The 24,974-nt window shown below is 39.2% G+C and overlaps 1 protein-coding gene across 3 annotated transcripts in view; it reads right to left on the minus strand.

The window, feature by feature from the left end:
* Nucleotides 1–24,974, minus strand: part of MACROD2 (mono-ADP ribosylhydrolase 2) — an 861,378-nt gene that overhangs the window by 260,325 nt on the left and 576,079 nt on the right. For all 3 annotated transcript variants that reach the window (XM_040553148.1, XM_040553147.1, XM_040553146.1), the window contains exon 7: nucleotides 21,635–21,665. In XM_040553148.1, coding sequence (XP_040409082.1) covers nucleotides 21,635–21,665 — 31 coding nt within the window. The remainder of the gene's footprint in view (nucleotides 1–21,634; nucleotides 21,666–24,974) is intronic.

Here is a 24,974-nt window from a genome sequence, read left to right on the forward strand (position 1 = left end):
GGAAGTGCAACGGGTAACTCAGCGATCCCAAGTTAAGTCAACCAGGGCATGCACTGGCACCAAGAGATATCAAACCATGCAAGTCAGCAAAAACAAGACAAGTTGCAGGCCAAGAAGCACTGACTCCTGACAGCAGGGCTGGCTCTGTCTCAGCTTGTCAAAGACACCCAGAGCACACTCATCGCTGTGCTGAGCGACAGCTGTCTCCTGCCCCATCAGCATGGTGACACACCATCATCTACAGGTCAGCTGCGGTTCTGTACAAGTGCAAATCTGAACTTGGCTTACAGCCGCACTTAAGGAGAGGTCAGTTACAAGAAGGCGGCTGGGATGCAAGAAATAAACAGGTCATCTGCTGGCTCTCTGACACACACGTTACCATACCATACTTCATTTCACACTCTACTTCATAGATATCATCAGAAAAATATCCATCATATAGTGGAGATAAAAGTATCAGCTGAATATAGAAATATACTATAATTATTTAGGCCAATTGAGCAGAGAGAGCCTTGTACTAACAAGTCTGAGGACTCCACTACAGGAAAAAAAAAAAAGATTTTAAGCTTACTTAGCTGTTTGATGTTTGTTAGCATTGGTGGGGAAAAGAAAAAAAAAAGGGGGAGCTTCCCTATGAGCATGAGAGCTACCTTACTGGGAGAGACAACATACCTGAATTCTGCAGGAGAGCTGCTTATTTGCAAGAATTTTACTTTTCTGCATCAGTCAGTACATTTTTATTAGAAGTTGAGATTGTTGTTTCATTTTTTTTCTAGCTTTTATAGGGAGTATGCTTGCAGGAGGACCACATCATGGATAAATGCATTCTCTAACCGTCATCTAAAAATATGTGGCAAGCAGTACTCAGACATTCTCAGAAGCAAAATGCTTCAGAGCTGTGCTGTTTACTGTGTTGCATGATGGAGCTTTTCTGTCTGTCAGAGTATTTTAAAATGCTCATGTGGAACATTAAGGCTTCAAGCTGAACATAATAGGGGAACAACAGAAAGATACCACAACACTGAAAGCGAAGAGATCTCACTAGTCTGGCAACAAGCATCCTAATATGGTAAGAGAAAGCACATATAATGCAAATGCAAGCAAAAGATATACTTAGAGAGGTACTTACACAATTATAAAATCTACCTATGAGGATGTCTATTCAATGTTTGTGTAAATTACACAGCCATTTACACATATATATACAGTTGTTCATGAGTTGAAGCACATTATTCTTTTCAAAATGCACTCTACACCCTATCTAGAATTGCCATTCCAGAAACAAGGGTCGTACAGAGAAATGTTAATTGAAAGAGGTTTCAAAGTGTACATGAACTCCTTAATACAAAATATTTCATCTTCTACTTATCCATATATATCAAGTTGGCTTTTTTAATTTGTTTGTTGTATTTTTTTTTTGGGGGGTGGCAACATAATACAGCAAAAGCAATTTGATACAAAGTGTAATGCACTAGTCAACTGTGAAATCTGCCATCATACACTGAATTGAACACCAGTGGGATATTGGCTTTATTGTAGTTACAATTCCAACAAGGTTAAACGTTTATTTCTACCCACTGATTTGAATAAAAAAATGCCTTGTTCTTTACTGAGCCAAAGCATAGGAAATCAATCCTACCCTCTGGAAGTGTCTTTCAAGAGATTAAAAGAAAGGAGAAAAAAATGCCCACATCCCACTTCCATTTTAAACTGGTTGTTTTTCTAAAAAACATTGTTTAATGCAGTGATGCTTAACCTTTATTGACACTATCCCAGGCCCTCCTTCACACGCAACTCTCCTAAGCACTGAGGGAAGCCTAAACATCCAGAGATCTGCTGCTCAGCAATAGAAATAAAGTACAATCCTGGACCTCACAAAGCCCTGTTCCCCATGGGAAAGCATCCTGAAATTGATTGCAAACTCTAATTGAAGCCTCGCCTGAAGTTGAGATATTCTCGACATGCCTCTCCATGCTGAAGGTCCCTGATGTCTACTAATGCATCTGCCTGCACTATAGGCTACGTCAGGGGAGAAATCGCTGTGAGAGGCTCGCTCTCCTCCTTGCTGAGACTATCTTTGTGCAGACAGGGGGAACAGGCACTGACCGTAGTGAGGATAAGTGCACTCGGATTCAGCAAGATGGGAGGTGCAGCAAGAAAAGGGGGAGAGAGCACAGGAGCTCTTGCTGCAGGATGGGGTTCTGAGTTCTGGGGAGGAGGATTGGGTTTGCAAGAGAATGTCAGGGCTGTCGGCTCTGCCATAGCTCAGAGTATCCTGACTGAGAATAGTTAGTAGAACATGGCACAAGTTAGAAGTGCAAGGATTTAGGGATACGCATGTATATAAGGGAAGACAAGCTGCTACAGTAAAATGAAAAGAGATGACAGTAGAAGAAGTCTGAGAAACTTCAGAGGAATAGGACATACATAGGCAATGGACAAAAATATACACTCACAAAGAAAACAGCCAGCATTGTCAGCCCAGCTCTATCCTTTAAATCACTTCCACCACATTCAATTGCTCTGACAGATGCAACCCAAAGACCTAGCTGGATTATCTAAAACCAACAGAGTACTTGGTGAAGGCCATAAGCGTACAAGAACAAACAAAACAATCTGACATTATTTCTACTGAAGCACAGTTCTTATCTCCTCTCCAAGGGAAATCAAAGATTTCCTAAGAGCACATAAAGAAAATCAGCTGAAACTACATATACTCAGCTCCTTGTGGAAAAAAATGAAACAAAGATGTTCTTTTATCTTTTTCCCCAAAAGACTTATATGGAAAATAGTTATAGGGCAGGTTGGGTGAAAAAGGAAGACACTGTGTGAGGCATGTTTAATATACTTAGTTTACTCTTTTTAACAAATACGTTATTGATTCTTGGTTTGGGTATATTATTCACACCATGTATTTTTTTCCATTATTGCCTCAAGTAGCGATAAACCATGCTACAGGGTCACACAGACCAGCAGCTATTGTACTCAAGAAATCTACATCGGCTCATAACTGAAATATTTCCAGACAATCTGGAGTTCTAAGTTGTCACTACATTTTCGAGGAACAGAGACAGGGTTGCATTTTTTATTTGATGCTTAATGGCTACTATTTTTCAATGAACATTGGAGGTACCTCATAATTACTTCAACACCAACTACATGAATGCTGCTGAAACAAAAGTGCTCATGCAAGATGTCCAACCTGAGACATCATTATATTAACATTTTTTGCATTTTTTTTTTGAGGCAGCATTTTTTCCTCCTTGCATAGATGCTGTATCACTTCTGTAGAAAATATATTTCAGTCAAGCAAGAGATGAACTCCATATGAAAAAAACTATGTACAGCAAGGGTTACAGCACACCTCACTTGATTCTATGCTACTATATGTTATCAGCTACCTGACAATGCAGTCTAGATACTTAACTTCATTTCAGGCTGTATTGCAGTACCTTTGTGAAGTGAACAGAAAGTGCATGGAAGCTGCCAGCAGCTACTTCACACTCCCGCCAAATGCTGCATTAAAAACGTGTTGTCCTTGTTCTGTTCTCTCAGATCACAAGAAGTTACGCAAAAAGAGAAATGTAGTTAGAAAGAGTTTGGGGGATTAATGGGAAAGCTGACTTAAACCACAGATAAGGAAAACTTGAAATTCAGAACAGAACAGAAAACTTGAATCCAGAACACCTGACTGGGTACAACCATGCATCTCATACTTTCAATGCTCTTAACAAGTCCTCATATGCTAAAGAGCATGGAACCAACAACTAAAGGGTAAAATTCACAAATATCAATCTCTTGCAAAACATGGACTCTTCTTTGGCCTTCTGTTTTTAAGGTCTCATTCTCTCACATGATAATTCAATTATATACACCTGTGTTAGCAAACCTTATTGCAACACGTCTCTTAACTGACAGTCAGTCCCTGGCATCAGTTGCCTTTTAGAACCATAGGATCAGAGAATATCCCGATATGGAAGGGATCCATAGGGATCATCCAGTCCAACTCCTGACACCACACAGGTCTACCCAAAAATTCAGACCATATGACTAAGTGCATAGCCCAAATGCTTCTTAAACTCTGACAGGCTTGGTGCCGTGACCACGTCCCCGGGGACCCTGTTCCAGTGTGCGACAAATCTTTTAAATCCAAAATACACCAGTTGATAAACAAAATGTCCTGGAGCTCATCAATTTCTTCATGATTTCAAAAGATCACAGTATTAATTGTTGATCAGGTGTTTTTTTTTTAAAAAAAAATATGATTTCTGTTAATATCTCTAATTTGCATTTCACTCACAATTATGCATTTTCTGAGTCTTGCATACTTGAATTAAAAGGAAGTTAAATAACTCATCAATGGCACTTCCAATCCTATGAATTCATATCCAATTTAGTCTTGATATGAACTTTACATCTTAACAATTGTTTTAAATAGCATTTTCAGCATGTATTCTTACAAGTTATTGGTGTGATACTTTTTTGAAAAAATCATTATACAAGCAAATCTGTTTTGCTTGAACAAGTAATGGAAATTCCCAGTGTTTACAAATGTTTAACAACTATCTGCGCTTCTGGTTAGACAGACATTGGCATATTTGGCTTTACAGTAAAAGGATCTCATTGTGCAAGAGGCCATTCTTCAAGAAAAATAAAATATTATCAATGTCATTTTGAACAATATTCACACTGATATAGGAGAAAGAGAAAGGCCAATGCAAATGACAATTACTTCAGTCAGAAACAATGCCCATATTTGAAAAGAAGGAGCCTATGCTATGGTTGGTTAGACTAAGCAGTGAAGGATATGGAAGACTAAAAGATTTCTTTTGTCCAACAACCCAGTACAATAAGAAGCTGATCTGAACGATTTAAATGTAAATTTCTTACCACCTGTCAGACAAGTGAGATTAGAAGACCTCCACTCAAAAAACAAGCATCTCCAACCTGAGTCCTTAAGTGAAAATTGACCTCCCACCCCAATTTCCTTGTAAACGTGGCAATGTGGCAGCAGAAGTGGTGGCTTTTTCCAGTACTTTATTAAATTTAGCTTGTGTATATGCTCAGCATGAGACCACCCACACCGTGCCTCAGGAAAACTATACTTTCAAGACAGATAACTGCACTTTACATCACAAACACAACCAACCCTCTCAGAAACACGAAATCCCAGATAGATCACAGAATCACAGAATTGTAGGGGTTGGAAGGGACCTCAGGAGATCATCGGGTCCAAGCCCCCTGCCAAAGCAGGTTCCCTAGAGCAGCTTGCACAGGTAGGCATCCAGACAGGTCTTGAATATCTCCAGAGAAGGAGACTCCACAACCTCCCTGGGCAGCCTGATCCAGTGCTCCGTCACCCTCACCGTGAAGAATTTCTTTCACATGTTGTTGTGGAACTTCCTGTGCTCCATTTTGTGGCCATTGCCCCTTGCCCTGTCCCCACAAACCACTGAAAAGAGGTAGGCCATATCCCTTTGTCTCCCACACTTCAGGTCTTTATAAACATTGATGAGATCCCTCTCAGTCTTCTTTTTTCAAGGCTGAACAGACCCAGGTCTCTCAGCCTCTCCTCATAGAGGAGATGCTCCAGGCCCCGTATCATCTTCGTGGCCCTCCGCTGGACTCTTTCCAGGAGATCCCTGTCTTTTTTGTGCCAGGGAGCCCAGAACTGGACACAGTACTCCAGGTGAGGCCTGACCAGGGCAGAGTAGAGGGGGAGGATCACCTACCTTGACCTGCTGGCCACACACTCCTTTTAATGCACCCCAGGATCCCATTGGCCTTCTTGGCCACCAGGGCACACTGCTGACACTGAATCAGTTCGAAAAAGCTTTTTACATGACTGAAACAGTGTAAGAATAAGTCAAGCTTACTGAGTTGCTAACTCGCTAACATTGCCCAGCCTCTACATTCTTGCTCTTCCCCTGTGCAGGTGTCGAGGGGTTGCAGCGTGGCCTCTGTGAGGGAGCCGGGGCTGCCCCACACCGGTTCCAGAAGGTTATGGCAGGCCCAGCCCCTCAGCGGCTGGAAGAAAGGGCAGTGTGGTGCTGGGCAATTCCATTTTCTTTCACCAGAACACAAATTTAAAAGACTGTAAAATGAAGTCATGGTAGGAAACAGAAAGAAGCTAATAAAAAAGGCAGAGAGTGGAAAATAAAGGCACGAGGGTGCAAATTTGTGAGATCAGCATAAGAATTTTTTTTAAAAGGGTATTGGGTAGGGGAGCAATTTTTGTTAGATTTACAAAACTAATAGTCATTCTACAAGAAAGAGTGTTGATTTTTATAAATCAATTGCTAAACAAAGGACCTCCACAACAAGGCAATAAAACATACAGTGCCAATGAGTCAAGACCAATGGGCTCAATACCTATGTTTATTTAAATTACACATATTTGTATATGTGCTTTGCAAAATATTATTACACAGCCTCATGCTTATATAAATAAAAGCTAGTGAGCAAACACTACCTACCTGGAAATACGAAAAGAGTAACAAAGTTGGTATGTTTATGCCGCTGCAAGTCTTAATATCACTACTAAAATTATTTGAAAAAGCAAACAAAGGTACAGTTGCTCTCTGAACTAGTTAAGAATAAATCCAAAGAAATTATACCAACACTGTAATAGATGCTAATCAAGCCATCTTAAAACACCTTATATCCAACACTTGGTGTTTAACTTAAAAGTATTCTATGAACAGAGAAAAATCAGTGGTGGACATTGCAATGACAGAAGGATCTCCAAAGTTCAGAAAGGTCAAAGAAGCAAGGTTTGTATTCCTTTGAAAATAGGAGATTGTAAGTAGACCTCCCTAAGATGCAGAAGAATTTGAATGAACAGAATGAGTAATTACTACAAGGTAACCTGAGTTCATGCAGGCACTGAAAGAAGGGAACACAAGCTCAAATTCAGAAACCGCCTCTTCTATAGAAATTGGGGAAAAAATTTCCCTACACAAATCAAAAGAGCAGGAAGGAAAAAAACTGCTAAGGATAGCAATCAGACTAGCTTAGGCAAACAGTTTCAAAACTGGTTAAAAAACTATCTGAATAGAGAGCTACTGTGCAACAACACTGCTAAGAGTCAAAGGAGGAAATGATGCATATGTGAGCTTCTGGGACATTTCTTGTGCTGAAAGTATAATGTTTCTTAGAATCGTAAAATCTTTTAGGTTGGAAAAGACCTCTAAGATCACCTAGTCAAACTTTAACCTAGCACTGCCACTCCACCATTAAACCATGTCCCTTAGCTCCATTTCTACATTTCTTGAAGACCTCCAGAGATGGTGACACAACAAATTCCCTGGGCAGCCTGTTCAAATACTTCCCAACCCTTTCAGTGAAGAAAATCATCCTAAAATCCAACCTAAACCTCCCCTGGCAGCACTTAAGGCCATTTCCTCTAGTCTTATCACTTCGTGCTTGGGAGAAGAGACTGGTTCCTGAGTGAGTGTGCACAACAGATCGTTGATAAAGATACTGAGGATGCCTTTCCCTTGTTCTGTATATGTGAAGGACTAGGATAATACCATCAGTTATGCACTGAAAATAATTGATGATTGAGAAGGGTGGAGGTACTTTTGAAAATTTAGTGAATGAATGAATGGAAAAAAAATAGAAAAGACAGAACACCAAACACCAACTAATTTTAACAAAGCAAATTCAGGGTCGAAAGACATCATCTTCATATCCAGCCATAACAAGACAAGAAGATGCTGACTCAAGCAGCTCTTCCCTGTTCTCCAGGAGTTACTCCATGCTCAGGTCTACTGGCTGAGATGTTTGTGTAAATATTCTCCATGACTCCTTGCACTGGACAGGCTGAGGGAAGCAGCAAGACAGAGAGGTTCAACTCAGCACCTTAAAACCCTCAAAAGGCTTCATGGAATGCACACCACTCACAAGGAGCAGTAGCCAAATATGATACCGTCTTAACCACTGAAAATTATAGACAGATAATTCAGAATTGGATGAAGCACATGGTTACCTCCTAGTGTTTATTATGCGGATATTTAGGTTTGTTGTGAAGGAAAAGGAAGACAGTTTTATCAGATCTGACATTGTGGGGGAAGAGAGGAGCATCACCATTTAGAGATTCACAGACATTAATATATTCAGTGGGCAGTGACCAAAAACAAGCAATAAATACCAAGTAATCTAAATAGCAGGGATCATACGTTAAAAGCTACAAAATTAAGACTGCACATGAAAATCAGGCAGAGCCATTTTGCTTAATAAGTAGAAAACCAATGAAATATGTTGACTGTAATAGTCATAAGAACAAATAATAAAAAATAAGTAAATTTAAAAAAATGTAGAGGTACAAAATTTAGACACCAAGAATGACAAAGTGTGGAGCCAAGTGCAAATATCAAGGTGACCTCTTCCTAACCACAACACCAAGAAGCTTCAATAATTTGTCAGAATTGGTCTATTAAGTAAACATAATTCATAATCCAAAGTATTTTTAAATAGATAATTTCTTGAAATCATATGTAATTTAAGCATGTTTATCAACTACAGGTCTATGTTTTATTGGAATAAGCACTGATGTAGAAACATTTCTATCTGTTCCTTTTCAGAAAGTGTTCAGCTAGGTTAAGGTCAGCATAAATGCCATGTAATCAACATGGGAAACTCAGAAGAAGGTCAACCAGTAGGAAAAAAATATATCAAAAACAAAACAAGCTTTAAAAGACTTAGAAAGTTAATTCTTTAACATCAAATGCTTGAAATTCCACAACTAGAACATCCCTGACTGCTCTTAATGAGACAATTCTGAATAGGTTGGCATTATTAAAGAAATTCAATAGTTAGAATAGTTAAGTATTTTCGTATCTTGAACTCTAGCATAGTTTTGGAAAACATGAATTGAAAACATACATGGGGAGTTAATAAAACCTTGTGTACGTACATAAATTAAATGGCTAGAGGTTCTTGCACATTCAATTTGTCAGTTATTGTCCATTCTCCATTTCTTGGTTGCCAAATATGATAAATTCAATTGCTGCTTCTGATTACCTATATTCAATAAAATGGTGACAACTCATTAATCAGGCCATACAATAGGGAGACTGGTATAAGGTTCCATAACCTGAAGTCCTCATTAGGAATGACACAGAAGCATTGCCAATATGCACCCTCATTATCTACATCATGGCTGACAGCTTAAATTAGAAGGGAATCTAACATCTTCCTATGTGAGGAGCCCACTATACATCAGTAAATTATTAATATTACTGAGAACTAGTAAATTATAACTTAGGAAGTCCACAGCAAAATAAAATAGAAGATTCTGAGAATACAGACCAGCTATTGGTATGCACCCTAACTAGCATTACCATCTCTTTCCATATTGTATTTGGTGCTGTGGAAAATGCAGTACTTGTTCCTTCCTATTGCCTTTTGGGAGGTAGGCTTTATTTTCTTAAAACAGACAAAAATCATCTTAGCTTTATTAAGCAATGCCTGTTTAGCAACTGAATTGTTCTTTTCTCTCATTCCTAAAGACAGAAAAACAGAAGACTATAATCAACTAGCAAATAGAGCTCAAAACATTGTTGGCCTTACATAGCAATGTTTCTAACAGCACTTGGCTTAAAAAAAAAGAGAAAAGAAGTTCTGGAATCATAATGCTCCGCTGTATTACGTTTACTAGCTACAACAAAAGAATGGTTAAAAATCTATCAGCAGCATAATGTTCAGCACCTATTATGGACACAAGCATAACTACCTTACGGTAATTAAAGGCATAAGAAAATTATTAATGTTCTGAAGACGTAAAACTGCATCAGTTGAAAAGCTATTATGATTGCACTGTCTACAGCTCACAGCCTACATGGGGCAATTTACACTGATAAGCATTCTGAATAAGACTTATACTCATTTTTTTTTTCCAACATTGGGTAATGACCTGGTACATAAAGCTAAAACTATACACTGCACACTCTTTGCTTCTGGAACAGTTGATTTACCCTCATCCTAAAGCTGAAACTGTTTTTTTGTTTTGTTAGGGTCAGGAGGGTGGCTTTTTTGTTTTCTTTTCTTGTGTGTTGTGGTGGTTTTTTTTGTTGTTGTTTGTTTGTTTGTCTTTACAGTTACGTTCTAAATCTGCCTGTCCTGTATTTTTCTCATGTGCATGTCCAACAGTTCATGCAGTCATCTCTACTTTAGAAATAGTCTTTTGGCCATAAAAACAGAGAAATGGCAAAATTGACATGGAAAACATTCAACCCAGCTGCCAGCTAGGACCAATGTGCTGACATCCATACTGGTCTGTGTTTAGCTCAAGGACCTCTGAACCCGGCCCTTCCTGTGCAGGATCAGCATAACATTATTTACATTGAGCAGCACCTTCCCTCAGCAAGTGACCAGCTGAGACCTCTAAGTGCTGCTGGTTTGCTTAGTCGAATTGAGAATTTGGCTTTTGACAGAACAACAGTCACATATGTGATGAAAGATGATGTTTTCCATATGCAGTGTTACAAACTCCGTGAAAGTGAGGGTTTAATGTTCTTATTCCCGAGAGAAATGAAAATAGAAGGGGACAGAAAGCCTTCCAGTGCCACGACATAATATACAGTAAATTATTACCTTATAAATAGTATTATGCATTATTTCTGTTACAGGGTTCTTTCAAACATCACAGAGAGAAGAAGCAAAAGAAAAACAAAAAAGTATGCTGTCCAAAACTAAATTGGAAAATGATAAATACAGTTTATCATCTACTAATATTTAGGAAAGAATGCATTCCACTCTTGTATATAAGTAAAATATTGAAAGGAATAATAGGAGGCGCACAAATTCTTTACAGAACAGATTTTAAAATAGTGTCCTTTCTAAGTGGTTAGAAACTCTTCAAGAAAAAGATAGCAAAGTCTTATCTGCCAACAAACAAACAGACAAACAATGAAACAAACAAACAAAAAACAATTATTGGGAAGGTATGATACAAATGACCAGACTTTTTGCCTGCTAAAATCAATGAAATTTATAGCCAAAGTGAATTGGGTCAATTAAAAAAAAAAAGCTAGATCTATTCCTCTAAATGCAATGGACTATTTCACAGCCATTGGAAACCATTATAGCTCTGCAACCAAGGTACACTGACCAACTCTAGTAAGAATATTCAGCTCTGTTTCTATTTTAGTTACCAGATGAAACCTAAAATCATAATAGTAGACAGTATAAAGAACATTATAAGAGTAAGTCTGTTAAATTGGAGTCTTACACTCCAAATATAACCCAAGATGTCATGAATGTATTGCACCAGTCCAATAAAGATATTGTAAGAAAACTAAAACATCTAACAAGTTCTCAGTTGTTTTCAATAGTCGACAAAGCTTCAGTTCATTTCAGTTGCTGCTTTTTCCCTTTCCACTTGGAACCACAGGGGTCCTATTCCCTGGGACAGCTTCACAGATGAGTTAGCTTCACTCAGACCTGTTTCGCAGTAATCATTGCTGTGACAGGCTACTTGCATTGTAGCTGCAACACGTCCACCCCAAACAAGGAGCCATTTCAGTTCTTATGGGATCAGACACAACATCGCTCCACACAATGTAATTCAGGTCGTGCTCTCTCCACCGATCTCGTAGGCCATTGCACAGTGACTCTTCCTCATCAGGACTAACCCAGGTGATCCTCATCCCTCAGTGGTGATGGACGAGGTGCCGGGCAGCACTCAATAACCTTTATCACACCCGCCAAACCCTAGCACTGAGCCCGAGCAGTTTGTTTATGGGTGGTGCTGGTGACAGGCACACCAAGCTAGTCCCCACGTTCAGCCTAACGGGGTGAATTGAAAGATTAGTCTGTCATGCCAGCATGAGGCCTCATTTTTCTTCTGTGCTACATAGGTCGCCCCCCTTCCCGCAGCCTGTATTTGATTGTGATTAATTTGTCAAGCTGGCTATAGCATGGAATGAAGAAATGGATTGCCAATTACAGTTAGTCTTCTCACAGAATACCTCTCGAACTGGCGCTATTCTGCAGTAGTGACAGCTCAGAAATAAACTGAATTCAGCTCTATGGAGCAGAATCTGACCCAAAGTGTATTTTAAAACAGCAGAAGGTGACTTTTCCCATCCTCCTCTAACCAGTCCTTCGAGTAGATGGTTGGCTTCTATCCTGCCTGCCTGGCAGGTACACAAAAACTCTATCTGCATTATTTCTGTAGTTACCTTGTTAAGAAGTACCGAACTTCTGACTTAACACTTCAACAAGGTGCACATTTGTTTCTGAACATCTCACCCTGAGTAAGCCTGAAGGGGAATTTAATATGTATACCATTACTGCTCAGTAAACAAAAGCAGCAATGATTCTACTCTGCACAGATACTCTTAAGAGCATTCAAACTTTCTCCTGAACAGTATTAACAGAACGGTAATTTTTGACTCTTACTGTGCTTCCCCAGCAGTAAGCCACATATGTTTTCAGAAGCTGTTTAATATTTCATTAACACAGACAACTAGCTTAAATTTAATCTATCAGAATCCTATATTCATGAAACAGAAAACAATTCCAGAATGAGCTGATTTTTATTAATAATAATTAATAAGGAATTTGAGAAATAATACCTCAATCCTGACAATGCATGCACACAATTCATTTTATGCACTGATACAACCTTCAGCAGATTACTGAAGTGCATAAATTTTAAAGCACGTGTACAAATCTAAATTTCTACCACCTTTAAAAAATCAGTTTTACCAAAAACACTCACTCAAGAAAAATCAGGCCACTGTAATATGTGTTTCCTTCCGTTGCTGTAATAGCTGTATTTTCTACTGTTGTCTTGGGTATCACTTCTCCAGGCAGAAAAAATGAGTGAACAAGTTTCCAAGAGTCAATGGCACACTGGCCTTAAACAGGTTTTGAAGACTAAGAGGCAGAACTCCCTCCTGGGCCCATGGTGGTCTGTCAGTACACCACCACCATAAACAGCAACGTTCATCTGACTTTTCTAGTTGTCTTCTGCCTCAGCAGCGGTTGCCCTTTCCAATGATATATGGCAGCATTCCTATCTCACAAAGATGCGGAAATAAAGGACAAGACAGGGGCAGAGACACATTTGAATTAATTGTCTTTCAAGTACCATGATGAGATGCAAAATAGCATGTCTGTTTTGATCATCTTTATTTTGTTTGAAGGGAATGAGAAAGTATCTGTCCTTGCAGAATTTTTTATTTTATTTTTTTATCTTTCACAGGCTACCTAAAAGCCCCAATATTCTGCATTATACCTCTTGCACACTTCTTTAAGTACCTTTCCAGACATCAAACATCTGGGAGAACATCTTGGCAGTTCATAGTAAATTTGAGCATATAGTGCCTTTCTGTATTGTACTGGAGGAGTATTTAGGGTCATCAACGCAGATGAGGACCATCACAATATGTATTGCATAATAAACAGTAGAGAAGCTGCCTGCTGTGGAGAACAGAAAATGCGGCAAATAATGGGCAACTCCACAACATTCTGTGACTAGGCCATGGCATCACTGACCAGAGTATCACTGTACACCAGAAATAAAGAAAGAATAAGAGCGAGCAAGCTGTTTTCCTCATGTATTAAATACATAACACAGTTACAGAAGTTCAAAAAGATGCAGTTAATACCTTTGTGGTAAAACTAATTGATACACATCACACCACAAATATTATTCCTAGTTAGCACTTGTCTTAGGGCTGTTAAAAACTATATAAGGACACACAAGCACAGGCTAGTGTGACTATTCTGTTCTCCTGGAATACGTTTTAAGTCATAAGTGGTATCCAATATTAACTGAATATGCTTAACACTTCATTTCTAAATGCGAGTTAAAACAATTATTCAGTATTAAAGTGGTTGTGGTTGATGGACTAAAAATCTTACCCTAGGCAATTTTTTTTTCTTTTTAATTTTTCTAGCTGCTGAAGTCTATAGTATTTGTGATGTATAACTAATATTACACACAAGACTAGTCATGCTGCAGTGCACGGGTAAATGAAATCACTGCTCCTATGGCACACCTCAGCTCCAGTGCAAGTTTTCAAACCAAGGAGTAGTTTTACAGCTGTCAAGATGATACCTATTCTTCTTTAACTAGATTAATTTCACATGTAGTTCCTCCTTTCAAGGAAGCTCAGTTGCATCATGAAATTTGACTGAAACCACTAAAATAGCTGTACTTATTTTCACAATGTGTTTAAAACTCAAAGGTAACGTACTTCACACACAACATACACTGTAAAATTGTGGGAGGCATGAAAAAGATGTTCCAAGAACTGCTAATTTGTCACACTACACTTAATGATTATATAAAAAATAAAAATAAAAAGCTTTGCTATAGCACCCGATGACATCTCACCAAGGAATCTGCAGTAACAGTGTGGTTCCTTGATGTGAAGCTCACTTGCCAATGAAGAAAACATAAGCAACTCAGAATCACAGAAAAATAGAGGTTGGAATCACCAGAGCACCTCTGGAGGTCACCTGGTCCAACCTTCTGTCCAAGCAGGAGAAATAACAAACTTAGATGAGGTTACTCAGAACCTTAGGGAATCCCAAGAGTGCACAGCGCTGTCTTTGCTTCTCAAGATGAAAAATATATGTAGAAATAGCCGCAAATAGCAACATACACACTTTGCTGATTGATTTAATTGTCTAAATAGGCATCCAAATAATTATACTAGTTGCTAGTAGTCTCAAAACTCTTTGAGGTAATGAATGTTAAGTTACATCAGGCCACTTCATTTCCTTTTATGCACTTAAAGCTAAATAAAGTGAAAATTGATAATTTTAAACATGGGCATCCTTCAGCTATTTTCTGCTTCTCTGATTCTGTGGTATATTCCACACATTAAAACCAGTGCAGACAATGGAATTCATGAATGGATTAGGCTCCAAGTTTTCTTCTGGGGAGAAGGGGCAAGATTACATCGAGGAAAAAAATGATACTGATTGGGCCTTTTACCAAGAGCTATTTTATACTGCATATATCATGTTAATGTAAAGTCTCTGGGACAAGGTCCATACCTTTTTTTCTTTTCCTTACTTAAATTCATATGTTAATAAATTGGCTTCAAAGAAGCCTCGGCTTTTCCTGATTGTAAAGCCAAGGAACACACATACGATGGGTGACCTTGCTGACATTGGCCAGGAAAATTTACAAGAGGACATTAAGTGATGTTTGGTGTACAGTGACCAGGAGTTCAATTTTTGTCATGGTAATTGAGACAGTCTTAATTCTGTGGATGGAAAACTACGAATACCAGAACAAGTATTACATCTGACCAGCTGAAGCCCTGGTTCTGTTATCAGCAGTATGTTTCTAGACCATTACAAATCTTTTCCAGCTTTTTATATGTTGCAGAATAGCTTGCCTGGGAAAAAATAAAAACGTGACAGAAAAATGAGGGAAAGCAAGTGCAGTCTGGTTTTAATGCCTTTGGAGATGTCACTGGCTTTTCCTCACCAGTCTGTAATACCTGTACAGGTCATTGCAAAAGACACTGCCTATGAGTTACAGCCATGCTAGGAACTTCAAGATATAAGCCACTATGAAACGAGCAAGAGAGCACAAAAACAACTGTTTCTGTGAAGTTGCAAGATTGAAGCGAGCAATTAACATATACAAATATAAAATCAGAGCAGTAATATAACAAAGAAGCCAGACCTCCCAGACTTTACAAAGCCTTAAGTTCTTTATGGTTCTGCCATTTTAAAAGAGAAGCAACTACATTGGAACTTTACCTATCTCTTCCTAAAAAGAAAAGGGGGAAAAAAAAACTAACAATACCAGAAGGCAATTGAGGAAAGAATATTGAGTGTTCAGTCTAAGCTTTTGAATTTATTTATTTTTTATTATGGATGGTACCTAAACAGTATTTTAATGAAGGTTAGGATTTGTCCTCTAAGATTCAGGTGAAATGCTTTAAGTCGGACAGTCAGCAAGAACTTCAGAATAGATAAATTTCATGATAGCCTTACTACAATATCCACAAAATGCCAATTTCCACAGAAAAAGAGAGCTTATTAAGCCTCTCTTTTGGAATCAAGTTTGAGCTTCTCCTTTCTAAGTATGTCAAGTGAATGTTAATTTTAGACTGCTGAGAGTTCATTGATTTACACTTTCCAGTAATCATTTTTCAGTATTTAAAATATGGGAAAAGACCGATTAGTATCACGGACACTACACTGTCTGAAATAAGAACACTGTTAAATAATGTATGCAACAAATTTTATACAAGCAGTAATTAGATTTCTAGGATTACTTGAATATTATAATAGTCATTTCATAGCTGCTCCTATTATTAATTTTTAATAGTCTCATTTAACTGGCAATCAGTCCCAAAAGAAGCAACAAAAAATGAGTTATCATACATCTTCATTTTCACTAAAATATTACATTACACAAATTACGGAGTAAATAACAAAATGCAATTAACTTCCCAATGAGTTACAGCAAATGACTGTTAAAACCACGCTGTGGTGTCAAATATTTGATGCAGTCTGGGCTGAGGGATGAGGAGCTGCTGATCAGTGTAAGAAAACATTTTAGTAATAGGAAAGATTCCTCTTAATGGAACATTTCCTTATGCGACCTACTGGATTCTTCCCTCCCCCATCAGAGAATTTATATTATAATATCCATTTTCCTAGGTCACCACTACTGACAGCACAATATTCAAATGCTGATTATCACGTACAACGTCAGGCCATTAGGGTGGCTACAAGGACTCAGAGCATCAGACTGCAGATGAATACCAGGCTGCTTCATGGTTACCATTATACCACGTGCATTATTTGTGCATAGTGGCTCCGAAAATTTTGAAGCTAACTCCTTCTTTGGAAAGACAACAGTACAACCCTTATTAGAATTGCTCATTAAAGAAATACATCTCTTAGGAACAAAATGCCAACAGAAAATGAGGAGAAACAGATGGGAAAGATAGAAATAGATTGCCTCAACCTTTAGCCCAGTGTCAGAAATTCGTTCTGCCTTTGAAAACATTTGGTTTAGTCTTCTGACTCAGATTTTCAGAGGGCTTCTATAATCCTTCGGTGGCGCACCTATCAGTTAATCCCTTGTTACACTCTATCTCGGATCACCTCACAGTGAGAAAAGCTGATGGACACGCTCCCAGCCCTGTGTAGATTGCTAGGATGAATTGTTCTTCGGGTACAGAGGACGCCGTGCTGGAGGTCAGGACAGCTGTGTGACAAGCTGGCACTGCACCGAGGGACCTCTCTCCGCAGATGGAGACAAGGCAGAGTGGAGGATATGTGATACCTCCCTGCCTCCTGCCTTGAGACTGTATTATATACACACTGCACACTTTATTTCACTCCCCCCCACCCCGCTTCTTTTTCCCTCCTTGCTTTCCATGCCTGCTTTTCAGACTCTCCTGCAGCAACACATAATAAATTTAACCTTGCAATGTTTTGCCACGACCAGGCCAAAAGCTACAAGTAAGCTTAAGTGGCCTGATTCTAAAAGAAATAAGTCTTACTCCAATGTAATAAGGGTGTTTAAAATGTGGTGAACCTGAGCATTCCCACTGCCTACATCACTGCAGACCCATTCTACACTTTCATGGCTTTTAGACTTTTTCCCTTCCCCTCTCTACATTTAAAAAAAAATGCAAATCAGCATTCACACCAAATCTAAGAACTGCCATTATCTTTTTCTCAGAAAGGTTAGATGATACTTTGATGAAAGTCAAGCTAAGGTAAAATATACAGTTACACTGATGTAGAGACAAAAGAAATACCAGCTGAAGATTTCTCTTCTTATTGTCTTTCCCCTCTTTCCTTTTTTCCTTCCCTAAGTTTAAAATAACATTTAAATTCTTCCCTATGGTGCCAGAGAGCAGCTTACGTTGCCAAAATAAGTATCTAGGAACAGAAGCCAAAGCCTGTATTACTGTAAAATAACAGAAAGAGGTAACAAATAAGGTGTGCATAGACCATAACATCCCCAAATCCTTCCATATGTAGTCCAGCCCATAATGATCTTTCAACAGAGCATGTGACGAAGCATGAAAATTCCTGTCTTCTCATATCCATCTGCAAAGCCTTGTTTTAATTTTGCAGCTCATAAGATTTGTAGCACCATATCAGACATCCCTGTTCACTTTGCAGGCTGCAAACACCATAACTTGTGGATAGCTTCTTAAAGACATGATAATGACGTGCGCTTCCATAAAAACTACCCAAGGAAGTCACTTTCTTTCTTTTTTTTTTTTTTTTTATCTTCTGTCAATACCTCAGATATAACAAGGTGGTAATGATGGGGAAAGTGGATGTGTAAATAGTCATCACTGTGTATAAAGTGAAAATCAGACACACTACAGCCTAAAATAACTCTTTTTACCCTCTGGACTACAAGTTTGTCTGTGAATTTATTTTTATCACCTTTTATTTTTTTAATAGCAAAATTTCTTTGAAAAGAGAACAGACAAAACATAAGAATATCCCTAAAATGAAACAGGCCTTCATAAAGCTGCAACAATGCTAACCTTGTGCTCCTGGCTCAAGGCTGAGAATTATTGAACTGCGGCTCTGCCACTTGCTGCCCCAGTACAGGGTAATCCCTAACGATATGGGAGCGAGTACAAGTCCTCTGTACTCCCGGAGCAGTTTTATTTATGAAACTTCATGCTCTTGTTATAAAGGAAAGCATTTATTGCAACAGAAAGGAGTAACCCAGGGATCCATGGGGACATGAGGCTTCATAACCTTTGCTTTCTTAGACTGATTATCAGTTTAGAGGCATATTAGAGCTGACAGGGATCTCTTAGGAAAAGATAACACTTTTTTTTCTCCAAAGCGTCTGTGGGTAGATCCATACTTTTTCTGCAGACCTTACAAACATTCAGTATCGGTTGCTTCTACCTCATTTTTTAAAGATTTAATCCCTCATTTGAAGCTATCAGACTTTTAAAGCAAAGATCCCTCATGAGTGAAACTTTTGCCAGTGCTCTTTAAATAGGAGCACATTAAAAGCAAAGTTTTGACTCCTGGCACAGCGCCCTAGTGGCAAATGGCCTTCCCAGGGCTCTAACTCATCCAGGCTGGAACCTCCCCAGTGCTGCGGGTGGAGGTGGGGCCCATGGAAGTGTTTGGAGAGGAAAGGCAGACCTTTCCTCCATCCAACACCCTCTAATGAAAAGCAATCTGCCCTTGGTCGAAACCTCTGAAAGAGGCTTGCTTTCTTCTTCCCAGCTTCCTTTTTATGGGAAAAAGGGAGTGATCAGCAGTGATGCAAACAGGAAAGGACTGCTCTCCAGAGAAGTGTGACTACTTTCATCTAATGATAATAGAGAAGACAAGCAATGTAGGCATTTACAAGAATTTGGAGCAAAATGCAATCCAGATTCTTCAACTGCATCCACTCAGTCAATCTCTTGCAAATTTGTCCCCTTCCGCTGGGAGGTGAAAATCAGTTATCAGCCCAGGGTTTCTGCATGGGCAGCACTTGTTCATCTGGATCTGAGGTGGGAAATCAGGGCTGTATGTTCCTTCACCAGCACTTTACTGGGGTAGTCCAGCATTAATTGTACGATTCATGAAGCATTACTCATCAGCTAGAGCACCCGGAATGAAACTGATCTACTTGCTTGTCTAGACACTGACATTATCTAAAGGAATGTGTATGGACAGAAGGGAGAAAAAACAAAAAACAGGAAGATGAAAGCATACCTTTCTGTGTTTGGGGTGTACCTTACACCTCAAGCACAACATGTAGCACAGTTTTAGCACTGCAACATCTGTCAAACATTCTTGAAAATACTGGCACCTGAAGCCTGATACAGGGTTGCCCATTTAATTGCTACACCAGCACCCAGTATGTTTGGGAGTCTGGAAAGAAGATTCTTCCTTCTCCCCCCCCAGATAAGTATTTTTTCACTGAGGAATAGAAGTTATTTATTGAAAAGTAAAAAAGCAAAATCAAATTAGAAGTTAAAAAAAAAGCTATACAAAAAACATCATCAAAAAACCAGAATATTTTACAAGAAATATGCCTCGATTCTCCTAACAAAGGTGAAAACAGCAACCAATTATTCAAACAGCAACTGCCACACTAGTGATGTTCCAGTGATGTCACAGTCTACCAGTTAAAAGCCAATGCTAACTAAGAAAAGCATCCATTATCCCAGGAAAGTAAAATCTATATTCCTACTGGAGATCTAGCATCCTTTATCAACTTCAGGTAACCATATTCCTCATCTGCTGGGACCTTTTCTATTAACTAGGCCAATTATACAATGAAATTGCTATTATATGCAAGTTCCAACCACTAGTAATTTCCATATATTGACACCATGTCTTGCCTATTTTTGTGAAATAATAAAAACGTGTCTGTGGGGAGATTTAGAGATCAAGGCTTAAGTCAGAAAGTCAAGAACTAAAATACAGAACCTTCCCTGAAAGTTCAAGAGTTGGACCTGAACTGCAGGCTAAGACAGAGCTGTCTCTGAGCCAGATTCATTTTCAGTGACTTCTGGTGTTTGCCGGAATGGCATCTGCATGTTTTCTGCACTAACAAAGGTGTAGTTCAAGTGGCAAAAAATACTAAAGTAATTTATTATGCCTTCTGAAGCCTAATTCACATTTACAGCCAAACAATCAATTTTAAATAACACCTTCTCCAAGTATTTCTTGAAAAAGCAACCCTAAATATTCCTGTCACTTTGTTTTTAATATTTTGCCAGCATCCGCAATACCTGATTAATGCTGAAATTAATTTAGCTAAAAACTACTAGATGTTATTTTCACATAGCAGCTATATCATACTATGGTGATACATGACTACATTTTTTTATTGCTTAGGTTTTTTTCTCTAAAATCCCCAAATTGTAGGAGTAACCTAACCTATTATCGCTTGTATGCGCTCAGTGAAGCTAAATGAGAGAAAAAAAATTACAGCCCACGTGATTTTTTGTGACAAAATACTATTATCCCCTGGTGAATTTGCACATCCTTTCACAGATTTCTCCATATATATTTCCCAATATGGAACAGTGCATCTTTTTCCTCCCTTAAATGTCATGCCCACTTCTCCCACACTGCCAGTCAAAAAGCAGCTGACTATGAGTGGTGGATTGCCTCGAAACTACAACAGCGCAAGTGATTAACTTTTATCATATCCTTTTCCCTCCATATCTTCAGACAGTATTAATTTGTGTGTAAATTAGTAAGCTAAACATGTGGAAGCACAACTCCAGGGAACTAAATTTCACGTTATTCTAGCAAGTTTGTTTGAGGAAAATGCACCTTCTCCCCCAACCTTGGACACTGCAGAGCCTTGCTTGCTTGCCTGCCTTTTGGATAGAAAATTTTGTCAAAACGGTGTTTTTCCAATGTTGAAGACACAAGCAGTGTGTTTAAGAGCTACCAGAGCTACAGGAGTGTAATCACAGTGATGGGCCCTGGCTGGCAGGCTCCTCAGGGCTGCACGACAGCATCCATTTAACAGCACGCTAGTATCCAGTCACAGTCAAAGGCTTTGGGTCTCTTATTTAACACGGTATAAGTAGATTCGCAGGTCAAAATGACTGACAAGACATCTGATATGAAATACCCCTTGTTAAACAACTAATAATAGCAATAAAAACAAGTAATAAGTGACACCTAAGGTCTTACTTACCATAAATTCCCGTTGAAATGCAGGGGAATGCCTGTAAAACAAATGAAAGAACAAACATCAGTGGGATTTCTGTTTTCTGAATTTTTTATCAAAAACCGAGTATATTTTTAAGTGCCTGTTTTTCAACACCCAACAATTATATATTGGAGACTTCACTGTTACAGCATTCACTCCACAGGCATTTTCATGTCATTATATGAAACATATTCCATATGTTTTCCTTGCTGCTAAGTTAATAAAGCCATATTCTTTTTCTCATCTCAAGCTATCAGCAACATTTGAACCAAGAATCATTATTAAAACTCCCTTTTGAGCTAAAAATTATCACCATGAGCTGAAAATTAATGCCATGAGCTAGTATGGTAGAAGAAAGTTGTATTCTTTGGATAGAGTTAGACCATGTTTCTTCAGTGGTGAAGTAACCTTGGCCAGCTTAAACCCTGCCCTCCCCTGCCTCTTGGCCACGACCTGGTTCACTACAACCTCCCTCCCCTTTTATTTCAGAGCTTCTTTTTCACCTCGGTTCTTTCAACCACAAGGTATATGATGCTACCCAACATACAGTTTCACTGGTACAGGTCAGGTGTGCCAACCGGTACAGAGAGAGGAATCAGAAAGTGATGGGCAAAAAGAAATTTTGGGGGCCAGCTTGGACACCAAAGAAAATCATGCAGCAAAAAATCATTACATACACTGTGCTATAAAGAGCAGCAATTTACATTTCTCCTAACTGTAAGCCTTGTCTAGAGATTTGCATTTCCAAGAGTCAGACTCAGCCTTCCACCAGAAGAAACCCAAGCTGTACTAGCGACATGGTTTCACCAGAGAGACAATTTTCTTTGTGTGCCGCTGATATGTGATATCACCTTTGCCTCCCACCTCCGGACTGACAGCAAACACAGCTCCAAGGTACAAGAGCACCTGGAACAGGAGTCTCAAATATCCACCCTCAGGCTTGCTCCAGATCCCCTGGCGATGAGTCATCATACAAAAGAAAGGAATTCTTTACTTAATCACACAGGAAAACATTATTCAAAGCTAATGCTTGCTTTATATTTAACCAGGGAATTAATTAGGGAATGGTGATTAAGAAAGGAGAGGTCTAATGGAAAGAATACAGCCTTCCCCTCCCCTCTGAAAATACTTAAGTAAAATAAAGTGGGGGGAGAATTATAGTCTCACTCCTTCTCACAACCACGATGACTTACATCCTGAAAAATACTTAGCTTTGTAGTTTGTACCCAATAAATCAGCCCTTTAAGGAAATGAGGAATGGAATAGAAAAAAAATGCATATGGTTACAGAGCTCAGGCTGAGGTGGCAATGGGCACTCCAGCAATGAGAGACAAAAATGATGATTTTGTCCAGTTTGGCAAGAGATTTTAAAATGCACCAGCACTGTAGTTCCACGTGCTGAGAGAAAATTGCTCCAAACAAGTGCTTTGCTCTCGATTTTTTTTGCACAACTCAAGTAATGCACATGCTTTAGATACTCCTACCAGTCAAAGGGAATGAGAAAGGGAGGGTTCAAGTTCCTGCTCTTGCACCATACCTAACTCTGGGCACAGGGAAACAGCTCTCCAGCACCCCTGAAGTCCCATCAGCCCCACAGCTCCTTGGGCTCCACCACACAACGATGCAGCACCACCAATTCAAATACGCATGCGGATGCACAGCCACTGTTGTTGGGGCCATAGGGCCACCAGCATGCACTGGTGAGACTTCAGAGAACAACTGAGGTTGGAAGGGACCTCTGGAGGCCATCAGGTCCAACCCCTGCTCCAGAAGGGCCACCTACAACCAGCACCCAGCTGCAGTGTCCGCTGGGGCCCCTGGAGCTGAGTGCTAAAGGGGAAGCCTGCAGACTGCAGGTAACTGGGCTTCCTTTTGAGCTCTGCTCAGGGAAAAGGAGATTAAACAGAGTTGCATTTTTGGCATTGCATGACAGACACTTATCGCATTTCCCCATCTTCCTTCACAGAATATACTGCTCTGAGGCTGTTTAGCAAGCTTCAGCTAGCAATTTGCGCTGTGCATGTTTCTTAATACCTATTTTAAAATTACTGCATAGACTCATCATAATCATTACCTTGCTTTCAGTTTCTATCGTGTACCTTAAATATATGTGAGAGAAGCTAAAAGATTGTGTAAAATCCTATCAAGTGTCTTCCAAATACCAGCCTGTGCCATAACTTAGGTGAACTCTGCCCTCTCCCTCATTGAGAGATGATCATCGCATATAACCAGCAGATGTAATTTCATAAAATATGACAGCGCTTTTATTCATTCAAGAAAGGCCCGTGCCTCAGATCGCATATCAACTATGTTTCCTCTTGGCTCCTAGGGAGACAATTTAGTCTAGATGCCAGGTTGAAATTACTGGCAGAGCAGTAATGGGGAACTCACAGCATGGATATCAACATACTACAATATTTGGCTGATGGACAAAAGATGTTAAGGTTTCTAACCTTTTCTGTGCATAATATCTTAATTATATATTTGATTTCAATAAAAAATCCAATTTCACAGTAGGAAACGTTCATTCCTATTACCACAATAAAATGTTCCTCATCTTAATTTGTTGCCAGTAACTGCTATTTATTGACTAACCTTTAATTTCTTTACTACCGAAATAGTGTTTGCTTTACTTGGGGGCTAATAAGCAATGCTACCCTGACAGCACTCAAAACGGTTTGAACTCTGGAGTAAAACACAAGTAATAATGGCAAGAGCTTCCTACTCTGCTGCTGCCATCATCTAGACAAAGAGGCCAAATTAAATCAGCTGTGTGAATACTGCAAGACTGAAATTGATTTAATTCCTGTAGGAGAGGATGTGGGCACTCAGCCTCTGGTACGTTCTAATCTAATGTTTCTTTACTAAGGCTACAGCTAGCAGCACTAATTAGGCTGAAACATAATGCAGTTTCATGAGGAAAATTTACAATAGTCACCATGTGGAGGTTAAGTTGGACTCTCAGAGATTTAAGTGAGAGAGACCTGGGTATTTAAATACTTAAGGGCTTGTCTACAACAAGGGGTACTATCTCACACTTAGCCGCAGTGTATTAACTGTTATACCTTAGATGCACACAATCGCCACGTCTACATGAGCAGATACCTCCCACTGCAGGCCTAATAATTGCTTCCACAGAGCAAGAACTTTCTTTAAATTAAGTGCTCAGCGTTCTGCTTGGGCATCCCAGGGTCATTTCTGCCACAACAGAGCCCCATACTAGGTAAATACTTTTCTCCCAGGACACACACAGCAGACAAAAATAATATCAAAGACAAACTGAGCTTTCTCTGATTTCAGTGCATCACCTCACGAAGTGCACTAA

This window comes from Cygnus olor, chromosome 3 (assembly GCF_009769625.2).
Source record: "Cygnus olor isolate bCygOlo1 chromosome 3, bCygOlo1.pri.v2, whole genome shotgun sequence".
In the NCBI taxonomy this organism is placed as follows: Eukaryota; Metazoa; Chordata; class Aves; order Anseriformes; family Anatidae; genus Cygnus; species Cygnus olor.